This window comes from Cavia porcellus, unplaced genomic scaffold (assembly GCF_034190915.1).
Source record: "Cavia porcellus strain 051 isolate PalLab524CR breed Dunkin Hartley unplaced genomic scaffold, mCavPor4.1 scaffold_3, whole genome shotgun sequence".
Lineage (NCBI taxonomy): Eukaryota > Metazoa > Chordata > Mammalia > Rodentia > Caviidae > Cavia > Cavia porcellus.
In genome coordinates this window covers 39457047-39478818 of record NW_026947486.1, presented here as the reverse complement: position 1 = coordinate 39478818, position 21772 = coordinate 39457047, and the positions used below count along the sequence as shown (strand labels likewise).

Sequence of the window (21772 nt, the reverse complement as noted above, 5' to 3'; positions counted from 1 at the left end):
GCAACTGCCAGGACCCGAGGTGCCCGCTCCGCCTCCTGCTAGGTGGAGGCGGTGCTGTGGCGGGTGACCTGCTGCCTGTAGCCAGTTGCAGGACCTGGGCCTTGGTGGTCTCTGGGAACTGAGCAGAGAATGCCAGAGCCACAAGCAAAGGCCGAAGAGTTCTAAGTAAGGCGGTGTGGTGGCTACCCAGGCACTGTGGCAGGGCTCCAGACTGGAGGAAGCCCAGAGAGCTTGATGTGGGTCGAAGGCGGCCATTCCCGGGAGCACTGCAAAAGACTTATCCGCCCCTGTCTGGAGCGTTGTGAAGGATCTGTGGGGCCTGACGCGTAGGTTTTCCACAGCTAGGGGCAGGTGCTCTGGAACCTCGTTCCCGCGGGACTGACGATCTCTTTCTCTGGCACCCCGCGGTGCTTCAGAAAGGTTTAGAAACGTGGCGCTATGAGGAGTCGTAGTAACTCCGGAGTCCGGCTGGACGGCTACGCGCGGCTTGTACATCAGACGATCCTGTGCCACCAGGTAATTAATTATAAGTGTGTCACCTTGGATGACCGAGTATGTGGAGTGTGGAATACTTGGCAGAGACTCTGGGTAACAGTGTGTGTGAGTGTGTGTGTGTGTGTGTGTGTGTAGCAGGTTCTCCTATCCCCCAGGTGAGAAGGTTATAAAATAACACTGAAGGAAATGTAGGTTCTGGATCTGGAACCGAACCAGAGTGAGGCACCAGTAGCAATGACCCTCTGAGTGATGGTTTTAGCTGGGTGTCCTCAAAAGCACGCCTCATTAGAGGGGCAGAGTTGCAACATGCATTGATGCTTGACATTCCCCAGCCCCTAGGTTTGAGCCTCAACTCTTTCCTCTTCCCCACTCGTGGAAAAGAAATACAGGAACCTTCAAAATAGGGAGACCTTCACTGTAGTCAAAGCATTTTGTACAGACTTTTTCTATACCGTGAGTATGATGCTGAGGATTGAACCTAGCACCTCATGCGTGCTAGGCAAGTGCTGTATCATTTAAAAACATCCTCAGCCCTTTCAGTCTTACTTTTTAATATTTCTTTATGTTGAAACAGAGTCTTGCTAAATTGCCTTGGCTGATACGGAACTTGAAATCATTCTTCCTCGGCCTCCACCTCTCAAATAGCACACTGCAGGCATGAGCCACTGTTTTCTGCTATATATACTGTTTTCTCAGCACTGGGGGTTAACCTAGGGCCACTATACTGATCTAAATCCCCCCACTTTTTAAATTCTTTTATAAATTTTGAGGCAGAGTCTCACTAAGTCGCTAAGTTGACCAGGTTGGGCTAGAACTTTCAATCCTCTTGTCTCAGCTTCTGAGTGCTTGGATTACAGAGGTGCGCCAATCATGCTTGGTTGAATATTCTTTTAATCATATTTTTCTACTCCTTTACTCATTTGTTATTGGCAATTGACTATAACTGGAGAGTTTAAACTTCTTTAACAATATCCTTTAACGATACCCTAAAAATGATTTTATTTTAATAAAACCCATATTTTGGACTTTGTAAAGCTTTAGTCAATTCTTTACTCATACACAAGTTAGTATTTGGAAAGAATAAAAACTTTCCATTAAAAGAGAAGTGTTTTCTGGGGATCTAGTGAACAACAGCATGGTGACTGTAGTTAATAATACATTATTGTGTAGTTCAAATTTGCTGAGAGTAAATATTAAGTATTCTGACCACCAGAAAGAGGTAACTGTATGCAGTGACGGATGTGTTAACTTGATTGGGTTAATTGATTTTATATATATATATATATATATATATATATTATATATATATAATATATATATATTTGTATCTCAAATCATCATATACATCTTAAATATGTAAATTTTTATTGTCAACTATAGTAGCTCAGCAAAGCTGGAGAGGTGGAGACAACATTTGCCTGCAACTGGTTAAAAGAAGAAAGGGTTTAAAAGTCAGGAGTAGGAAAGTATAGGAAAGACCAAAGTTTGCAATAACCCATTCCACAGATTTTGTTTTCGTATTAATACTCTGCAGTTACCTGCCTGTTCTCTTTTGCTTGGCCTCGCAGAATCCAGTGACCGGCTTGCTTCCAGCCAGCTATGATCAGAAAGATGCCTGGGTCAGAGATAATGTGTACAGTATCTTGGCCGTATGGGGTCTGGGTCTGGCCTATCGGAAGAATGCAGACCGCGATGAGGATAAGGCGAAGGCATATGAACTGGAGCAGGTATTGAAAACAAAACTACAAAGAGATATGGAGCTATGTGTAGTTGGGTTAGAGGGAGCATGGATTAAAGAAAAAATTTAACTCTTTCTTTGCCTTCCTAAAATTATACTCTGAAAAGTTTTCCTGTATTGTACTGATTTCTTTGCAGTGCAAACATGAAACTTGCTGAGGCAGGGGAAATGGTACAATCTGTTCCATTAACTTGGAAAATGCTATCTTGGCATCTTTCCTAAAATTAATCATCCTCTGTCTAAGTAACTTTTTTGCAGTCTCCAATTCATTCTCACTGAGAATGTTTGGAGCAGCTATCTACTATTTTATTTTATTTTTTAAAAATAATTGGTAGTATTTGTATGAATGTAACTGAAACAAATCAGCAAACCTTCTGTACTAATACAAAGACTTCAGTTTTACAGCTGTAACCACTGCTTCTGAGAGTCATTTACCTCCTCCTGCTCCTCTCAGAAGCAAAATGAGGTCAGAGTCAGCAGATACAGTACCAGTAAGGCCACTTTTATGGCCCTTCTCAGTAAATGAGCGTCTTTTACAAAACTGTTTAAACACGCAGGGGACCATATTCTCTTGAATAACCAAGAAAATGATCATCTGGGCTACAGATGGGCTACTTTTAGAGCTGCAGTACTCTGCTATCAGTTGAAAGGTGTATGTGGGTTATTTTCCATTAGTTACAAAGATTCTTTCTAAACCACCCATTTCCTCATACGGTCTCCTTCAAATTTTGGCAGTCTAAACTCCAGTCTTCACCTATAAATCAGAATATTCAAATTTGGTTGTTTTTAAGAGCACCAATATTCTGTAGGGTTGCTATTCTTGATAGTAGGACACATCTCGCTATATTGTCCTTAGCAACAATAGGCATTTGTTATTCCTTCAACTTATTATTGAGTTTTTGTTGTACTCCAGGAAGTCCCAATCAATATTTTTATGACTTTTGTGGAAGTAATACCATTGTACAAATATGGAAAATATAGAGGAGTGTAATGCCTTAAACACTCCCCATCCTATATCCTACTCTGACTGTTACGCTCAGTATTTTGTTTCTCTGTTTTTATTTGTTTTGTTTTTGCTAGAAATAAATTCCAGTAGAATTAGAATTACATACTGGTATAGTTTGATCAATTTTTTAAAAATATTATTAAATTAAATATGTTTTCTCTCCATTGACCAATTGTTAATTCCGCAAAATTAGCATTTTTCCTTATTTAACCCAAGTGGAAAGAATTTAACAGAGGAAGAGGAAAAAGTAGGGAGACCCTGAATTGTTCATTGTAAAATTTTAATGTCCCCCCCCCAAAAAAAAAAGGAATTGAGGGGGCTGGGGATTTAGCTCAGCGGCATAAGTGCCTGCCTTGTAAGCAGGCAGTCGTGAGTTCGATCCCTGGTACCGATAAAAAGGAAAAAGACAAAAAAAGAAAAAGAAATTTTAATGTTCTATTTTACAACTTCTTATATTACCAAAAATATTTTTAATTCACTCCAATATTAACTTTGGAATGTTTCAAACTCTTATGGAAATAGGATACATCAAAGAAGAACAGTTCCTGTGAGAATTCTAAAGTTGCTATGAATTTGCATTATGAATTAAAATGTATTTTTCTATTGGATCTCATTAATTTTTTTTCAAACCTATTATTCTGGATAAAGGGTCAGAAAACCATCTTTGTAAAGGATCAAATGGTAAATGTTTTGAACATTGTAAGTCACTTGTGTTCTCTGACCAGTAATTCAGCTCTGTAGTTGTAATACAAAAGAGCCAGAGATGATATGTGAACAATGAGCACAGTTATATCCCACAAAGTTTTACAAAAACAGTGTTGGATTGGATTTGTCCCTGGTCTAGATGAATGGTTCTAAATTCTGGCTGTACATTGGGAATTACTTGAGAAATTATTCAGAAACACCTTTACTGGACCCTGCTTTAGAACAACTTAAATATGAATTTCTGTAGATGGAACCCAGGAGCATGAATAGTTTTTAAAATTACTCAGATGATTCTAATGTACACAGAGATCTAGTGTACACAGACAATGAGTTATCTGTGGCTGGTAAATGAATGTGGATTAAATCCAACAAATCCACAGATTAAATTTTCACCTACTGCCAACTTTCTATCACTGTATGGATTTTCACAAAACATTGATTGTTAATCATTTATACCATTCCTTCCAACTCTCACTTTGACTTTTCTCTGATAAATAGTGTCAGAGACCTGAAGAGAATTCTGGATGAAAAATAAAACAAGGGCTTAAACGACTATCATAATTTAGATAGAGAATGGAATTACATACATGTATGGTTTTACAAATGCCCCTTTCTCCCAGGCAAGTAAAGTCTCATGGCCATAAAAATAGATATCTCTCTTTGCCTGCCTCCAGTCTTACTTCTTCCTTAGTTTTGTTCTCTTTGTACAGTCTCTCATCTTTTATCATGAGTTTAACTATTATTTTTATGAGAATGACTTACAAATATTCACCTTTAACTGTGATCTTCAATATCAAGCCCCAGTTTTCCTTTTTATTTTGCCTGTATATATATATATATATATATATATATAGATATACACACACACACACACACACACACACACACACACTGGCTCCTCTAACTCAGTGCATCTGAAACTTCACCTTCCCCAGTAAAAACAACAGAATAAATTATTGAACATTTCGCCAAACATCCCTTTTTCTTTTAATTGTGTCCTCATTCTACCCATCACCCTGGTAACACTACTTGGAGTAATTTCTCTAGTGCGTTCTGTGAAACATGGACTCAACTACATTTGGAACCACATTAAACAGCATGTTCTAAACTTTTCTGATCTCTTAACTACATTAAAATTACTCTAATTTTTCAGAACATTTAATGCATGAATGTGTGTTTCAAATATCAAGTGGATGTGAATTATATAGCCTTTCTATGATCTCTTGTATTAGTGTTCATAAAACTAGCTTGAAAGTTGAGTTTTTTCCTCTCACTCTTGCCTGTTAATACACGTAGACAAAAAGACTCTTGATTTTTATAATTTCTTGAGTTCGTCCACTCTTTCCTTAACCCTAATCTAAACCTTCATCACCTAACACTGTTGTGAAAACCACACTTAATTTCCAGTATTTCCCCAGTTCCAACCAGGTTGGTGTCACTATTACTCCTGTAACAATCCTTTAATAAAGACACCTAACAGACACATTACATGAATAACTTTTATTGTATAGATTACTTCCCCAAATTACTGGTATTTTATTTTTATAAAATCCTGTAAACTAGATATTATTCTCCCAAATTTACGTGAATGGGCTGATCAAAGAGATGGATCTGGAATTAGGTGGTGTTGTGACTAAAACCTGGATTATGTGACTTCAGATTCAGTCTTGTTTGGCTTTTTGCTTCCATGAAAGCCATAGATGTTGTCACCACCAAATTTAGTGAGAAGTTTCTTCCACATTCCTGTCTCCTTCATGAACTATTAAGCCCAACACAGACCCACTTTTTCTATGGTTCTAACCCCCACTTAATTATGCAGTTATAACTTTTTTCAGGACTCCTTCCTTGGAATTTCCAGATCACTTATGCCGCGTGCCATTCAACACATTCATGTTTTCGTCTAACAGACTTGGTGTGATTTTCATGTCCCAAGCTTTATAATAGATATTTTAAAAATGGGACCAAATATTTATGTGCAACTCTCAAAGTTGTTTTTTGGTGTTGTGGAATCCAGGACCTTCTACATGTTAAGTATATGCTTTATCACTGAATTACATGCCCAGATCTACCTTACACTTTTATTTTAGAAAATTTCAAATTTAACTGAAAAGTTGGAAGAATACTAGAATTGATTTATTTGCAGATAGTCCTTGTCTAAATTCACCATTGTTAACATTTTGTATTATTTGCAAACACATATCTATATACACATACATAGGTGATTTATTGATAAACCACTTAAGAGTTACTTGTAGACATGAGTTTGTTTTTAACCTGCTTAGTACATGCAGTTATTATATTGAATTAAAGGTCTTTTTTCCTGAATCTGATTCTGTCCCCTTTTCTCAAGGAGTTTATATTCTGATGAGAGGCAGATGTATAAACAAAGAATTATAATATATTAAGACAGTACCCTAGATATTGTGTAATTGAAGACAAGTATTATATTAGTCATCTTTCCTGTTGCCAGTAAAGATATCTGACTCCCACAACTTAAAGGAAGAAACATTTATTTTGGTTCACAGTTTCAAGGGGCTCAGTCTATGATTGGCTGTATCCAAGGCAGAAATATTATGGAAGAGGGCCATGACAGAACAAAACTATTTAATTCATGGTGGCCAGGAAGCAGAGCACAAGGGAAGAGTACCAGCAAGAGCTACACTCTCTAAAGGCACATACCCAGGGACCCAGCTACTAATAATGCATTCAGCTATTGAATGGGCCTTGATGGGCCAAATGGTTCCTCAAGAATCCCTTAATCCACTCAAATTGACAAGCTTAACAACCACATTGTACATCTTGTTAACTTGGTACCCAGTCACATCTTAAATCGTAATTAATCTCAAAATATAGATAATAATAAGGTCATAATTTCACCTATTATAATGCAATGATCTTGGGTACAATCAAAAATGCAGTAAATCCTTCTACAAAGTCTCAACAGTTCTAACTTTTCTCTAAAATCTATGTTAATGAGACCCCCTGTGTCTCAAGGCAAAGTCTTACCATGAAATCCTATAAAACTTAAAAAGGAAGTTACATATTACCACTGTTACACAAGTACAGGATTAACATTCCCATCCCAAAAGGGAAAAATGGATGATAGAAAAAAATAGAACCAAAGCAAGACTAAAATCCAACAGGGCCAACATTAGGTCTATTAGCTCTATGTCCAGCATTGAGGGCACATGGTAGTGAGAAGTGAGTCCTAAAGAGTTTGAGCAGCCTCATCCCAAATGGCCTCAGCCTTTCTCTTGTACTATGCTCACTGCATGCTGCTCCACTGCATCTCTGACTTCATTCTCACAGCTTCTTCTACCCAGCTCTCAGGGGCACAGTTTGTGGCCTCTCAGGCCTTCCTTTGAAATCTGTGTGGACATGTTCATGACCACACAAGTCTTGCATTCTGCATTCTTGAAGAACCAACATCATGGAGATGTTGCCAAGATCTGCCACTGATACATGCAATAACCAGGCCTTCTTGGACCATGGTTCCCATGTGCCTGGACAGCTGATCATGTGAAATGAATCCCAAGAAATCAGTACTCAAGAGAGCCCATTTAGAGCAGGATGCTTTCTCAAATGAAAGTTTTATACTTTTGCACCATTCAGGCAATGGGTGAAGTATTGCTGATTTCTAAAATGCCTTCAAGGTATATTTTTGTCCTGATTCAAAAATTTCTTTTTAATGGCACTAATCACACTTCCTTTGACCACACCTACACATGTGCTTCACATGTGCTTTCTGTCCAAAATTTAAATTGTTTGAATCATTCTGTTCTGCTTTTTCCCTAATTCTCCCTATAAATCTAGCTGAAAGCAACCAGTCATTTCCACCCCACAGACTGAATGTTGAATTACCTTGAAATTTTCTCTGAAGATCACATTAATTTGCCTCCCTTAAACTCAGCCTCCTGCAAAATCTTGGGACATGGGAAAAATACAAACAAGTTTTTGCAGGAGTGTACCATCCACTACCTTTAGTCCAATCCCCAATAAAGCCCCTCTTCCCAACTAAAACCTGGTGAGCCTGTCCTTTACTGTTTGTATTCCTAACAGCATTCTTGTCTTTTGAGCTCTAAGACTGCCCATCAAGCTCTGTTTATAGCATTCTAGGAATTCTCTATCATTCATCTCTAAACATTTACAAACCATTTATAAACCAGTACCAAAGGCTTTTAAACCACATGCTTAGGTATAGTGACAACAATGAGCTTCACTTCTCTGGTATCAGTTTTCTGCACTAATTTTCCAGTTGCTGGTACAAAATACAGTGGTACCGTGGTTCACAAACTTAATTTGTTCCATGATTCTGGAAAAGATGGCCATGTTCATGTTTGTGCAGGAAATATGGTTGCAGTTGTGTTCATCACCCAATGTGCAGCTTACAAACAAAAACAAAATATTGCCAAATTCATTTGAGAACCAAATTATTTGCAAACAAAAGCATTCATGAACCGAGGTACCATTGTATTTGACACAACAACTTCAAGGAGGAAAGATTTGCTGCTAAATTAAAGTAAATTTAAATGATAGTAGTGGGCCTAGATGGTAAAGAGAGTTGATAAATAAGCAAGAGATAAAATGTCTAAGATAGTGAAATAGTAAAGAAGTTAGAGTCTTAACAAAATATTGTTCAAACCCTGCCCCTGCTTCCCACCCTCATCATTGAATGATGGAAAAGAAAGAATGTGGTAGAAACCTTTGAGTATGTGATGGCATGTATCAGAATTGATCAAAGTCTCCCCGCAGAAGAGGCATGTTAAATACTTTGAGTAACAGGGCATCTTAAAAAGATGATCTCTTTCCGTGGGGTAAAAGTAAGGTGGTGTTGATTTTTTTGTAGGGTTTATAGTCAGTTCATTAATTTTTAATAACTACTATAGTCTTTCAAATGTGACAAGATCAAACACTGCCTGTTCTTTCTATTTTAAAATCTTTTATCAGTAGAGGGAGGAGACCATTTATAGACAAAATTACTGAAAAAGGAGGACTCTCCCATGGGAAAAAAATTTTACCTTTCTCTCAGTAAGTCTTCATAAGAAGGTGAGTCATACTTTAATAGAAACTGGCCACTCTTATGTGAGGAACTCAAAATGTAAATAACTTAAAGAACAAAAGAGAAATTATAGAAAACAGGAAGGTGGACTTTGTGGAGATGAGAAAAAGACCTGGGAAAGGAGGGAGAAGAAACTCAAAAGGAGAAAGTGAAGTAAAAATGAGTAAGCTGTGACATATACATGTACCAATTTCGCAAGATAAATGCAATTTGGAAATACAAACATATATCAAAAAATAACTTTGAATGTCCTTAAAATAGATATTTATCTTTATCATGCCTATTGCCTATAGCCCATCTTGAATATGTTTTGAAGGAATAACAGAATGATATGGCTTCTAAGCAGATTAGTTTTTAGAGGTGTCTGAAAGCTACTTCTGTGCCAGCATTTTCTGAAGTAAACTGGTTGGATTGTTTTCTGACCTATGAAACAGAAAGCTTCTTGTATAACTACTGAAGATTTTAAGTTACGTTCATCTAAAACATACCTACCCATGCTACTACTGATGTTGGAATTTGAAGATAAACATGGTTAATAAAGTCCATTCCAGGAGGACAAAAAGTGTCATGTATTATATAGTTCGTGGCCAAAATTTTGGAATATTATGATTGGAAAACAAAACACTTTAGAAATTTTTAAACCCTAGTAAGAAAAATAGTGATGCCTGAAGAATTAAAAAGTCTATTCTTTTTCCCCTCTTTGAGAAAGTTTTTGAGTCATACTAACCATCTCCCTTTATATTTACTGTGAGTTGCAATTCACTTTTACAATTTTTTTCCTAGGGGAAAATGTCCAGATAGTTATTTCCATTAAATTTTAATTCTTGGTTAGTTTAGAAAAGATAAAAAGTAATGTCTTGGGATTTTTGCGCTACCTTACCCTTTTTCTTCTAGGTGGCATGTCCTTTACTAGAATAGTTGGCCTATTTTTACATAAACCTACTAAGGCTTGTATTATTATTTTTAACTTGAAAGAATCACAGACTAGCATTTGGTTCCACTTTTTGCTGTAGTCTGCTCTTCTTTGTACCTATAAAGTAAATGCCATGTAAATACGAGCCCAGGATAGAGTTACTTGTTCTCAAAATGTCAGGCACCAACTGTAGTTGCTGAGTAAGTGTTCTCACATCTAAGGATGTTTATAACAGTCTCATTTCCATTTATTTCTGCAGAGTGTAGTGAAGCTGATGAGAGGACTGTTGCAATGCATGATCAGACAGGTATGGTGTTGGTAACAACTTGTTCTCTAACAAAAGCACATCATAATACTATCTGTATCCCTTAGGGAAAGGGAATGCTCATAGCTTATAAAAAGCTAGTACATTGTATATATTATATCTTATTCCTTCAGTGGATCTAAGACAGTACTCTGTAATCAAAAATGTATCTCTGTAGGGAAACACATCTTTTGACACTAAATGGAACAAAGTTTATACAAACATTCCTGTATCACTTTGAATCTAATAATGCCAACAAGTGAGATTTTTTACTAGCGATTCTTTGTGTAAAACAGAATAACAAAAAGACTATAGATTACACAATTTATAAAATATTAAGAAAGGTTGAGAAACAGACCAACAAAATAAGATAATTGGGTTATATAATATACCAATTAGTAAGAAAAGCATGAGTATGTTAATGGAAATAAACAAAAAGTTAATCTAAGAAATATAAAATAGTTAATGTAAAAAGAACAGCTTATTGTTCCTGGTAGACCACACAAAATGCCTATAAAATTTGACTATTAAACACCAATACAAACATCAAACTGACTAAAATTAGAAGCCTGATGTGAACCCAAGGCCATTGTACTGTTATAGATGAGATGACACAAGCTCATGGGATGGGAAATGAGTGAAATAGTTAAAAGCTCTTTAGAAAGCAATTTGACAATAAACCTGAGTAGTTTTAAAATTATTCAAATACTTTGATCCAGTAATTCTGCTTCTAGCAAAGCACTGTAAAGAAACTATCATAAATAGAGATATTTATACAAGAATATCTGACGAGGATTTACTGTATCGCTTAGGATTACACTCAGCTGCGTGTAACAGAAACCCAACTGAGGCTCATATAAGCAGTGTGTTCCTTTAGCTTACATATCAGGAAGTTCAAAGGTCAGCACTCCATCAGGATCTGAGCTTCCCAGGCTCCCACTCTATTACCCAAAACAAGTAGCTGTCTTCCTTATACCAAAAACGGGCTCTGGTACTCTTAGGTTTCATATCGGCATTCCATGCAGAGTAGAGACAGAGCAAAGGATCGTGCTTGCCAAGTCTGTCTATTTGTATCAAAACACCCAGAAGCTTTACTAAATAGGTCTTGAATTACATCTTTTAACTCTCCAGAGTCATACAACCTCTTTTAGCAGAAACTGGAGAGAAATTTTCAACCAGGTACATTATCATCTCCCTCACTCTCCATTAGTGTTCCACTAATGATGAAGATGCAACAGGGAGTCTGTTTAGTTATGAAAATCTCTGTAGCTATTAATGTCAGATTTTAAAAATTTACTGATTTGGAAAATGCTCACAATGTAATACCAAGTGAAAAGCAGGACAGAGAACATGTATAATACAATATCAGTTATATATACATATATATATAATATATGAATATACATCCTGAACTACATAGTGAGACCCTGCCTCAAAAACAAAAACAACAGCAAAAACAAAAATAATTTAACAAAAAATACCTCATGTACTTTCAAAGGACACTAAGTTAAAATGTTTACACTCATTTTCATCTTCCTTGACAAAAGGAGGGTGCTTGCTTTTGTGAATTCTTTTTAATTCAATCATTTTTATGCACTTTATTCTCATTTGATTTTTCTTTCTTTTTTTTTTTTTTTTTTGAGTTTTCTGTTAAACCTGAATATTTTTCATCTGAGGAATACTTGACTAGTTTTCAATACAAGATTCTTCCATCAGCTGAAGCTGGTTTTTCATCTGCTTTGGCAACCCTTATTTCTGCATTAATTTTTACAACTTGTTCAGCTGTCAAATCCTTTCTTTAAATCCACTACTTAGAGTTGTTCATCTTTTTTTGTCACTGTAATTGCCCCTTCTTCATCTGGAAGCAGAGGTTGGATTCTCTTGGTCTCCGTGGTGGGATCTGCCTGGTAGCTGACTAGCTCTTTGAAGCAGGACAGGACACATGCTCAGTCAGCTATACTTAGGACATTCAGTTCCCACCAAAAGAGTTTTGGCAGTAAAACTTACTAAAAAACAAAACTCTTTCAAAGTGTTTTGGTTTTTAGGATTGGAGATAAAGGATCTTGGATTTGCAGTAATTTGTATTTCTTGACCTTGAGTGAAATTGAGCATCTTTTCATGAGTAGAATGAAATTTTGTTTTTCTCATTGATAAAGTGTCTGCTAGGTCCTTTGCCTATTTTTCTTTTAGGTTGTCCTTTTCTTTTTACCTACTGAGGAGTTCTTATATATTGTGGACATGAATCAATTGCTACATGCACTGCAGATTTTTTATCAGTCTATCATTTATCTTTTGATTTTATGTTTTCTCTGTACAAAATTATTTTATTAACAAATTATTTTATCCTAGATTCTTTCAAATGTCACATATATCAAATCTGACGTTGTTTTCTGGAGATTGAAAGTATGTTTCATTAAAGGTGAAACTGAGGCCCAGATTGGTAAAGTGACATTCCACAGACACACAAGAGACATAAGAAATCTAAAACAGAAAGAAATTAACTCCAGACTTCTACCCTTCTTAGTGCTCTCTTTATTGCACTATCTCACAGCTATCTACTTGTACTGTCATTACTACTTTTTTGTAGTTTAGATATTTGCACTTTCTACCTTACCAAATAGGTTTAAAGTCACTAATTTAATAAAGAATGTTTCTAAGATGTAGCAGTTACTACCATTCATTACAGGCATGTACAACACTGAATTATCTCTTACTAAGCTGTTCTCACTCAAATACCCTGAATCTCAGTTTATATGTACAATGTGACAAAACAAACATATAAAGAGTGAAAGACAATCAATGAATAAGAAATAGCTGTTTTGACTATTTATTATGTTCTTATTAAACTACTTCAGTTGAAAAATGATGACAAGCTTTTACCAGTTATATTAGTGTTGGGAAAAAGAAACAACAATGTGTTTAAAATATTCACAATTACCTGAAGACAGCCTTCAGTGATGTATGTCAGGATACTACAGAAATGTGGCATCTGAATTGAATGCTCCAAATATCCTTCTTTTGCTGTTTCTTTTTTTCAGGTGGATAAAGTAGAGTCCTTCAAATATAGTCAGAGCACTAAAGATAGCCTCCATGCCAAGTACAACACCAAAACCTGTGCCACTGTAGTGGGTGATGACCAGTGGGGACACCTGCAGTTGGATGCTACCTCTGTATATCTGCTCTTCTTAGCACAAATGACTGCCTCAGGTCAGTTCCAGGGGAAAAAAGTACTACGTGTCTTTGAGCTTAGAGTTCTTGTTCTGGCACACTTTGTGTCTCCAAAGGTATTGGCCAGAAAAGAACATAGTTTAAATTGCTCAAAGAAGCACATTGGAAACAATTTTTGTGCAGTAAAACAACTCTTTGAGGCCTAGTTAATATTATATTGTATTAAGAAACAAGTGTGGGGTGCTAATGAATATTATTACAAAATGAGAACAAGGAAGTCTGGAGTAATCTTCTTTAGACAGATACTGCTTTTGTTTATTAATCCTCAGATATGCGGAGATGGGAAAGAGGGGCTAGAGTTTGTTTCTGGATTTTATACTATATAATGATAAACCTACTTTAGCATAAGTATAAATGGAATCAACTAGTTTAAATACTCTTTATGAATATATTACAAATAAGACATCTGTCTACAAGTATCTTAGTACACTTAGGAAATTTCCTACTTGATCAGTACCTGAATGTTTATTTTTTATTGAATAATACACTCCTCCCAGGTGCCTTTGTTATTAACTTTAGATGTTTAATCATAAAAATGAAAATGTAAAGGATTGTAAGTTAGAGCCCAGCCTGGGAAACTTACCAAATCCCTGTCTAAAAAAATTAGAAAAAAACTAGAAACATAGCTCAATGCAAAGACCCTGGATTCAATGCCCAGTACTACCAAAAAAAAAAAAAACACAAAAAAAACATAACTCTCTTATTTATCCTAAATTGAGAAAGCGGTCAATAAATCTCATTACATCCAGCTTATAAATTTAGTAAGATCTTTGCCAGATATTCTAAGTAAGTCAATGTACTTCTTATAATAACATTTATTTTTCATTGTTGGAAATTGAACCCAGGGGCTTCTGCGTGCTAGACAAGTACTATACCACTGAGCTATACCTCTAACAATACCACACTTTTGGCACTTTGATTTCTTTATCTTCCTCTGTGGTTAAAGAGCTCCTTCACACTTAAGACATCCAAAATAGGAACGTCCTCAGAACGTTTGTCTTTTGCTTGCAGAAATAAATACATGGTAATAAACGATCCTTTTTTTCTCTGTCTACAATACTCATCCCAGAAGGTGAGTTGTGCCTGTCTACATATGGTATCCTTTGAGAAGGGAAATTTCTGACAGAATAAACATATTTAATGGTTATCTGATTTAAATTGAATAGAAGCTGTAATTATTGTGCTAACAGCTCTTGAGGATTTTTTATGACCTATTACCAAATATAGGTGGTTTGTTCTAAGAATTGTGTCTTAACTGGAATGAGTGATAATCCAGGACATTTACACTAAAGTTCATTCAAAAGCTGACATAGAAACATTTAACAATCACTTTACATCCTGTGTCTAAGAATGTCAAAGAATTTTTTTCATTCCCAAGCCATTTTATTTATTTTAAAGTTTTTATTAGTGCCTGGCAATATTACATGGTTATAAAGTTTATTTTGGGAACTTCATACATGTATTTAATATTAAACTCAAGTGGCTTAATGAAGCTTTACCCCTAGATCTATTTACTGCACCAATGCTCAACAAACTAGAAATTCTGTACTTTTTCTGCTGTAACACAAGATAGCTGGCACATGGTCATTTCCATTAAACCAAAACTGTTTTTATTAAAAATGAGGATATAATCTTTTGTTTAAAAGGATAGCCTTCACCAGGAAAATATGAGAGTGTTTAATGTTTAATCTCTACAGCTAAACTGATCTTCACTTCTTCCTGCTTATTTGTAGACTAGAAAGGAAAAACAAGCTTCATGATTTGCCAATTATGCAATGATTTCTTAGTTTACAATCAACTAGTCTAAATAAAGGCTTTGGATAACAGGTGCATAGTAATGTTTCTTGTCACAAAACAGATATTTTAAAAGTTAATTGCTTGCTAAACTTTACACATAGAAAACTTTAGTGCTAAGGAGCTAATATTTTATATATAAAATTTTATGAAGTATATCTTGTAGTTTGCTTCCTTGTTTTATATTATTTAACATTTTAGTGTAAAAATAGGGCCTGTTTATTATAGAATACAATAAAATTACAAAGACGCCCAAACAAGAAAAAAGTAAAATTACTTTGAATCTCACCACAAAAGAACTTTTTCTCATATATATTAACATCTTCCTGGTATATATTCTAATCCTGTGGTGGATGAGAGAGAAAGAGGAGAGACATTGAACAAAAATGGATCTTATCATACATTGTAAGAGGCATCATTGTTAGGAAATCAGTCTCTGAATTGAAACAAATCTACAGTCAGTTGAGTTCCACTATTTGTTACATGACCTTAGGCAAATATTTACCCTCACTAAGCCTAATGAAGAAAATAGAAATAACCAACCTCTTAGGGTTGTTGCAAAAATTAAATGCGTAAGTCATACAAAACACTCCATATGTAAGCCATAATTGTCTTTATATAGCTTATATTAAAGTACCTTCATCTTTATTTAAAATATGGTTTTATGTTCTTGAAAGCAATTTTTATTTACTTTATTTCTTGCTTAGCATTTAGAATTGTTCTGATTCTGTTTTGTTTTGTTTTATGACAAGCTCTTGCATGTAGTTCAGGCTAGCCTTGCATTCACTATGTAGTCCAGACTGGCCTCAAACAGTGATCCTTCTACCTCAGCCTTCAAGTGCAGTGGTGAGAGGCATTATGTGCTACATCCGGCCTCTTTTCTGAAATATTATTCTTTGTCTTTTCAGTTGTCCAGGTTTATATATTAAGGTACATTATAAATTTGTTATCTATGAGACCAGGAATCTGAGACTTTCTGTGGAATCTATAATTTAATTGCTTTCATGTTAAAGTATGCTTGTCTCACTTAGTTGGACATTTAGGGCTGATTTGTGGTGTCATTTTTATGGATAGAAATCAAGACACCTTCCATTGTCCATAAGCAAGAGTCAGATTGCTTGGAAGTAATAAACACTTCCTCATTATGGCTATGTATTAAATTTGTAATTGACCAGTTATTTTTTACTTTTTCTTCAGGACTCCACATTATCCACAGCCTAGATGAAGTCAATTTCATACAGAACCTTGTGTTTTACATTGAAGCTGCATATAAAACTGCTGTAAGTACTCATTTTGGAGGCTTTCTGTCTTTGTGTCTCTGTTTGTCTGTCTGTCTGTCTGTCTCTTGGACTGTGTTGGAGACATTGCCCCTTAGCTAAGTTCCCGTTTTTTTACTAACCACCTTTCTCCTTTATGGCCAACACATTTCTTTTTTCCTGTGCTGGAAGTGGAATCCAAGGCTTCACACATGCTAGGCAAGCATTCAGCCACTGAGCTACACCTCCAGCCAATACACATTAAATTTTATTAGTTCTTTAAAAATATTTAATTAAAATGAATGTATTTATAATTTCTGTTAATCTTTATTCCTTTGCATAGATTCGTATTTCAAGCTGATGTCAGTCATTTCCTTCTTCCTAAAGAATTTCCTTTACTTTTCTTAAATCTAGTGGTGATACGGTGTTTCAACTTTTATAAGCCTTTATTCCACCTTCACTTTTGAATGATATTATTACTAGGCATAGAAATTTTGCTGGCAGCTGTTTTGTACTTTTAGCATTTTAAAAATAGTGCTTTTGTCTTTTTGCTTGCATTGTTCCTTTCTTTTTGTTTCTTTTTTTCTTTTTTTGGAAGTCTCAGTAATCTAAAGTTTGGCTGGCCTTGGACTCACTAGATATCCCATGCTGGCCTCAAGCTCTACAATCCTCCTGCTTCAGCTTTCCAAGTGCTGGAATTATAGTTGTGCACCACCATGCCTAGCTCTATCTGAATTTTTTATGATGAAAATTTTTTTGTTACGCTTACTTTCCTTCTTCTTTACATCATGTGCCTTTTCCTTGGGCTGCTTTTAAGAATTTCCTCTATTCATATTAAGCATTTATGTTATGATATTCTTTGGTTTAGTTCTCTTTTTTGTGCTTAAGGATCATTTAGCTCCATGGATGTGTGAATATATTGTGTTTATCAAAAGTTTTCAGCAATTTTTCTTCATATATTTTTATGTTGCTTTCAAGGACTCTAATTACATATGCATGATGTTGTCCCCAGAGCTCCTGGATGTACTTTTAATTTTTAAATTCCTTTTTCTCTCTTTTTTAATTTTGGGTAGTTTCCATTGCTGTGCTTTCAGTTTCCCTAATCTTTTCACTTATAGCAACTAACTTGTCATTCAACCCCACCAGGTACACTTTTCATCTCCAACAGTTTGTTGTATTTTGGATATTTTTGTATACTGAAAAATATTCTGAAATTTTGTTCTGGGACTGACCTTTTATTGTTTTTACATGTATTTTTGCATCAAGGGTCATGTTTAGTATAAGACAAATTACTTCCTACTACTTAGTATCCCCACTACTTAGTACTTTCCCATTACTTAGTACCTTAGTACCAAAATCTGGTTAGTTGGAAAGGGCACCATTTCTTCCTAACCATTTCTTCCATGTGACAATCAGATAGTTGTTCCTCTAATTCTTTTTTTATTATTATTTTAAAAAGAAAGAACACAGAAAAATTTAAAAACAATCAAAAGAACAAACAGTGAAAAACAAAAAAAGCCCAATGACAATAACAATAACAAGACAATAGTGATACAGGACTTCAAAACAATATGATAGGAATTTAACAAAGGTTGTTATAGTACATATTGTTATCTTCAAAATAGTTGCTCAGGTTTTCCCTGATTCTTTGGTCTGGTGCTTTTCTTAACCTCAAGTAATTGCACTGGCCATTATGCTGCTAAATATTTGAGAATGACTGTCTTCAGATTTTGGGGTTATCTGTGCATATCATTCTCTCTTTGCCACTAATACATTTCCTTGGATTTTCCTTCTTTATACTGTGTCCTGGAATCCTACAAACAGCAATGTGGGACAATCAAGGACTCATCCTCTGTGTTATTCCTTTCAGAGGTCACTCTTTCATTATATGATGTTCTTCATATTAAAAACCACTGTGTCACAAATAGTTTAGTATTTTCTACTTGTTTCTAGTGGGAGGGTAAATACAGAACCATTACTTCATATTTGCCTGAAGCACAAGTCAACATAGATATTTTTGATGGAAGCAATCATTATTTGTTAACTGATTACTTTCCCTCATGATACACAGGCCTGATATGGTCCAGGGTACAACCAAGGGTTTCAGTGGTAAAATTAATTATATTTATTCCTTCTTACACTCTAATTTTTGCTACACAGATGGATCTGGGTCCAGGAACAGATGAAGCCAGCCATGGGTTAAATAGGGCTTACCTTCTTGAAATGTCACTTTAACTCAGAAATTTGACATGAAAGGAATTAAAGGTAGATGCATAAATAAATGTAGATGTGGGGAAGGGTATGTGTGTGCATTTGTGTGCATATACATATGCATGTGTTCATATGTCTCTTCCCAAGTTCTGCTGAATGAATGTTTAGGAGCAAAGACACCACAGTGACAACTTACATATCCCATGCTCAGGTCATGTATCTATCATTTTCTAATAAAATTAGCCAAGTTTCCTTTAGAAGTGATTGATTCTAAGGCTGGGGTAAGAAAAATATGAGACTGAAGCGTCTTCTAGTGCCAAACAGCAAAGAAGTGTGGAAAAAAGAATAGGGTTTGTCAGAAATTCTTAAGTAAAATAAAAAGGCACAGGACCAAACTGAAAAAGACACTCCATGACCAAAGCTGAACAATTAAAGAATTTGGTAAGAAAATAGTGGGAGCATTTTCAATATATTTTAATGAAGTATTTTATTATAAGCCAATTTATTTTGGTATAGGTTTATGGATATTTAGGTTTTCCTAAGAATAAATAACTGAATAATTAAATGAGGGCAAAGGAATAGACCTTACTTAGAGAAGAATTGTAAATAATCAATACACAAATAATGAACAAACTAGAAACCCACTATTAAAACACCACTCTAATAATTGTTGTCAGCAAGAACTCCCAATGGATGCTGAATTAGTAGGTGTATATTTGAGGAGAAGCAAAATATATACATAGTCTTAAAGTGTGTTTCTAGAGATATTTATTAATTACAAATGGAAAAATAGTAACAGCAGAATGGAGAAACACAGTACAGTGCCTTAACAAAGTGCTAGAAGAAAGTTAACACCATCAGCAGTAAGACATCAGCATCTTATATGCCCCAAAATGATGCTTTGAAAGGTACACAGCCTATATCTGTAATATGGATTCTTGCACAAAATCTATAGCCTCAGTCTTATCATGAGTTTAAAGTAAACCCAAATTATGATAAATCTACAAGTTTCATAGTTATTAATATTCAAAGGTGTCAAAGTTATGAAAGACAAGATGTGAAGAACCATCACTGATTTCTAATCAGTTAGAAAAAACTAAGGAGACATAACAAATGTAATAAGGATCCTAGAAAAGTTGTTAGTAAAAAGCTAATAAAACCTAAACAAAGTCTATAGTTCGGTAGTATTGTATTAGTATTAATTTCTCAGCTTTGACAATCATACTATGGTGATGTTAGATGCTAACATTTGAGAAAGCTGAGTGAAAGGTATATGGGAACTCACTGTTATTGTTTTCAACTTCTTTAGAAATCTAAAGTTATTTCTAAGTAAAAAAGTTTTGAAGGTAGTTTTAAGAACTATCTGTATAGCATAGAGGTGCTGTATAGAGCTGTGACTAAGAATAGGCTTTTGGAGTGGAATTACTTGGACTTAAATCCTGGTTCTGTCACTTGTTAGCTATATGACTTTGTGTGTGTCACTTGACCCATCTTTATACTTCAATTTTGTTATCTATAAAATGTGAGAATTAAAGAAGATATGTAAAATGCATAGGTTAGTCCTTGTTATATTGTCAGTACCAACAGATAATAAAAATAGAATAAAAATTAAAATATGGTGCTGATGTTTGGTTTCTATTTCCTAGTTTTGTCCTGTACTAAAAATTTTGAGAATCATATTTCTAGATGAACTAAATTATAGTTCTTAGCCCTCCTAGCTAAATGTGGAGACGTCTTCCAACTTTTTGGAGGCCCAAATAGCCAAACTCATTGGCTGCACCTTAATATGTATTGTTTGCATACACAGTTTTGGCAAATTAGCTAATACTAGTGTTTGTTATTCAAGGATAGTGCATCAGGTGAGTGTTTGGTAGCTGTGAATTGCTAATGCTATGTTGGTTATTTTATCTCAGGACTTCGGGATATGGGAACGTGGAGACAAGACCAACCAAGGGATATCAGAATTAAACGCCAGTTCAGTTGGAATGGCAAAGGTAAGTTTCCTTTATCATTATCTCTACCATTGTAAAAACAAAACAGAGTTCTTTGTGCTTCCCTAGAGCTATTGAAAAAGCTTGATATCAAGGAACCATCACTGACTCTTCCAACCCCTTTGCTCTCCTCTGTCCCCAATATCATCATCATTGTCACCTTTAGGCTTACTCCTGTCTTTCTATCTTACCAGTTTGTACCTTCCCTGGAAACAGCAAGAATGTACAAAGTCAAAGAAAAGGAATAAGATTAAACATACCTATTATGATAACCATGCATAATTTAACCATTTTCCTAAAAGATAAAGACTGATTTTTGAAAGAATAAAAGAAATTCAGTATATTTAACCCATATAACAAAATGATGCAGAAAGACTAAAACCAAAAGGATACCATAGGTGAAGTTTGACAAACCAAAAAGAATGAGGACGACTATGTGAATGTGTGATGACGTTGAATTCAAAGCAAAAAGTATTACATGAAGTAAAGGAACAAAGAGTGTCATGATAGACTTTTAAAAGACAATCTGTAATTAAAAAGTCTGGTCTGAGGGGCTGCCTTGCAAGCGCGTGGTTGTGAGTTCGATCCCTGGTACCAGTAAAAAAAAAAAAAGTATGGTCTGGAGTATAGTTTCAGTTAATACAGAATAAAATATGTTAGAAATACAAAGCAAAACAGAAACAATCATAAAATAATAATTTAACAAAAAACATTGTCAGGCTGTGACAGGTAAAACAAAAATAAGATCATAGACAATAATTTCAATGATATAATTAATACAGTTGAATAAATAAATAAATAAATAAATATGGAACTTTGAACTTACAATATATTTATCCCCTGGGTAAACTTTTTCTTTTTAATGCATCTTAAATCACCAAAGTGGTATAGTTGCCGTTTTTTTTTTTTAAGTTAGATCCTACTAATACCCATTTCTGTATAGCCTGATTGCTTTTAATTTAACAACATGCAACATCATTGATCATTGATCAAAATGGAATTAAAACAACATTAAGATATCCTTTTACCCTAGAAACAATGACTGTCATTAAGAATCAAGTAACAACAAATG

The 21772-nt window shown here is 35.0% G+C and overlaps 1 protein-coding gene across 5 annotated transcripts in view; it reads left to right on the top strand.

The window, feature by feature from the left end:
- Positions 1-20: 20 nt before the first annotated feature.
- The window catches only part of Phka1 (phosphorylase kinase regulatory subunit alpha 1), a 174842-nt gene continuing 153090 nt past the window's right edge, over positions 21-21772 (top strand). For 2 of the 5 annotated variants that reach the window (XM_063246087.1, XM_003470985.5), the window contains exons 1-6: positions 23-516; positions 2064-2222; positions 10176-10223; positions 13259-13427; positions 16440-16522; positions 20623-20703. In XM_063246087.1, coding sequence (XP_063102157.1) covers positions 439-516; positions 2064-2222; positions 10176-10223; positions 13259-13427; positions 16440-16522; positions 20623-20703 — 618 coding nt within the window. In that variant the 5' untranslated portion in view covers positions 23-438. Of the gene's footprint in view, positions 517-2063; positions 2223-10175; positions 10224-13258; positions 13428-16439; positions 16523-20622; positions 20704-21772 lie in introns of all 5 variants that reach the window. The other 3 variants (XM_063246088.1, XM_063246086.1, XM_003470987.5) reach the window with 3 other exon arrangements.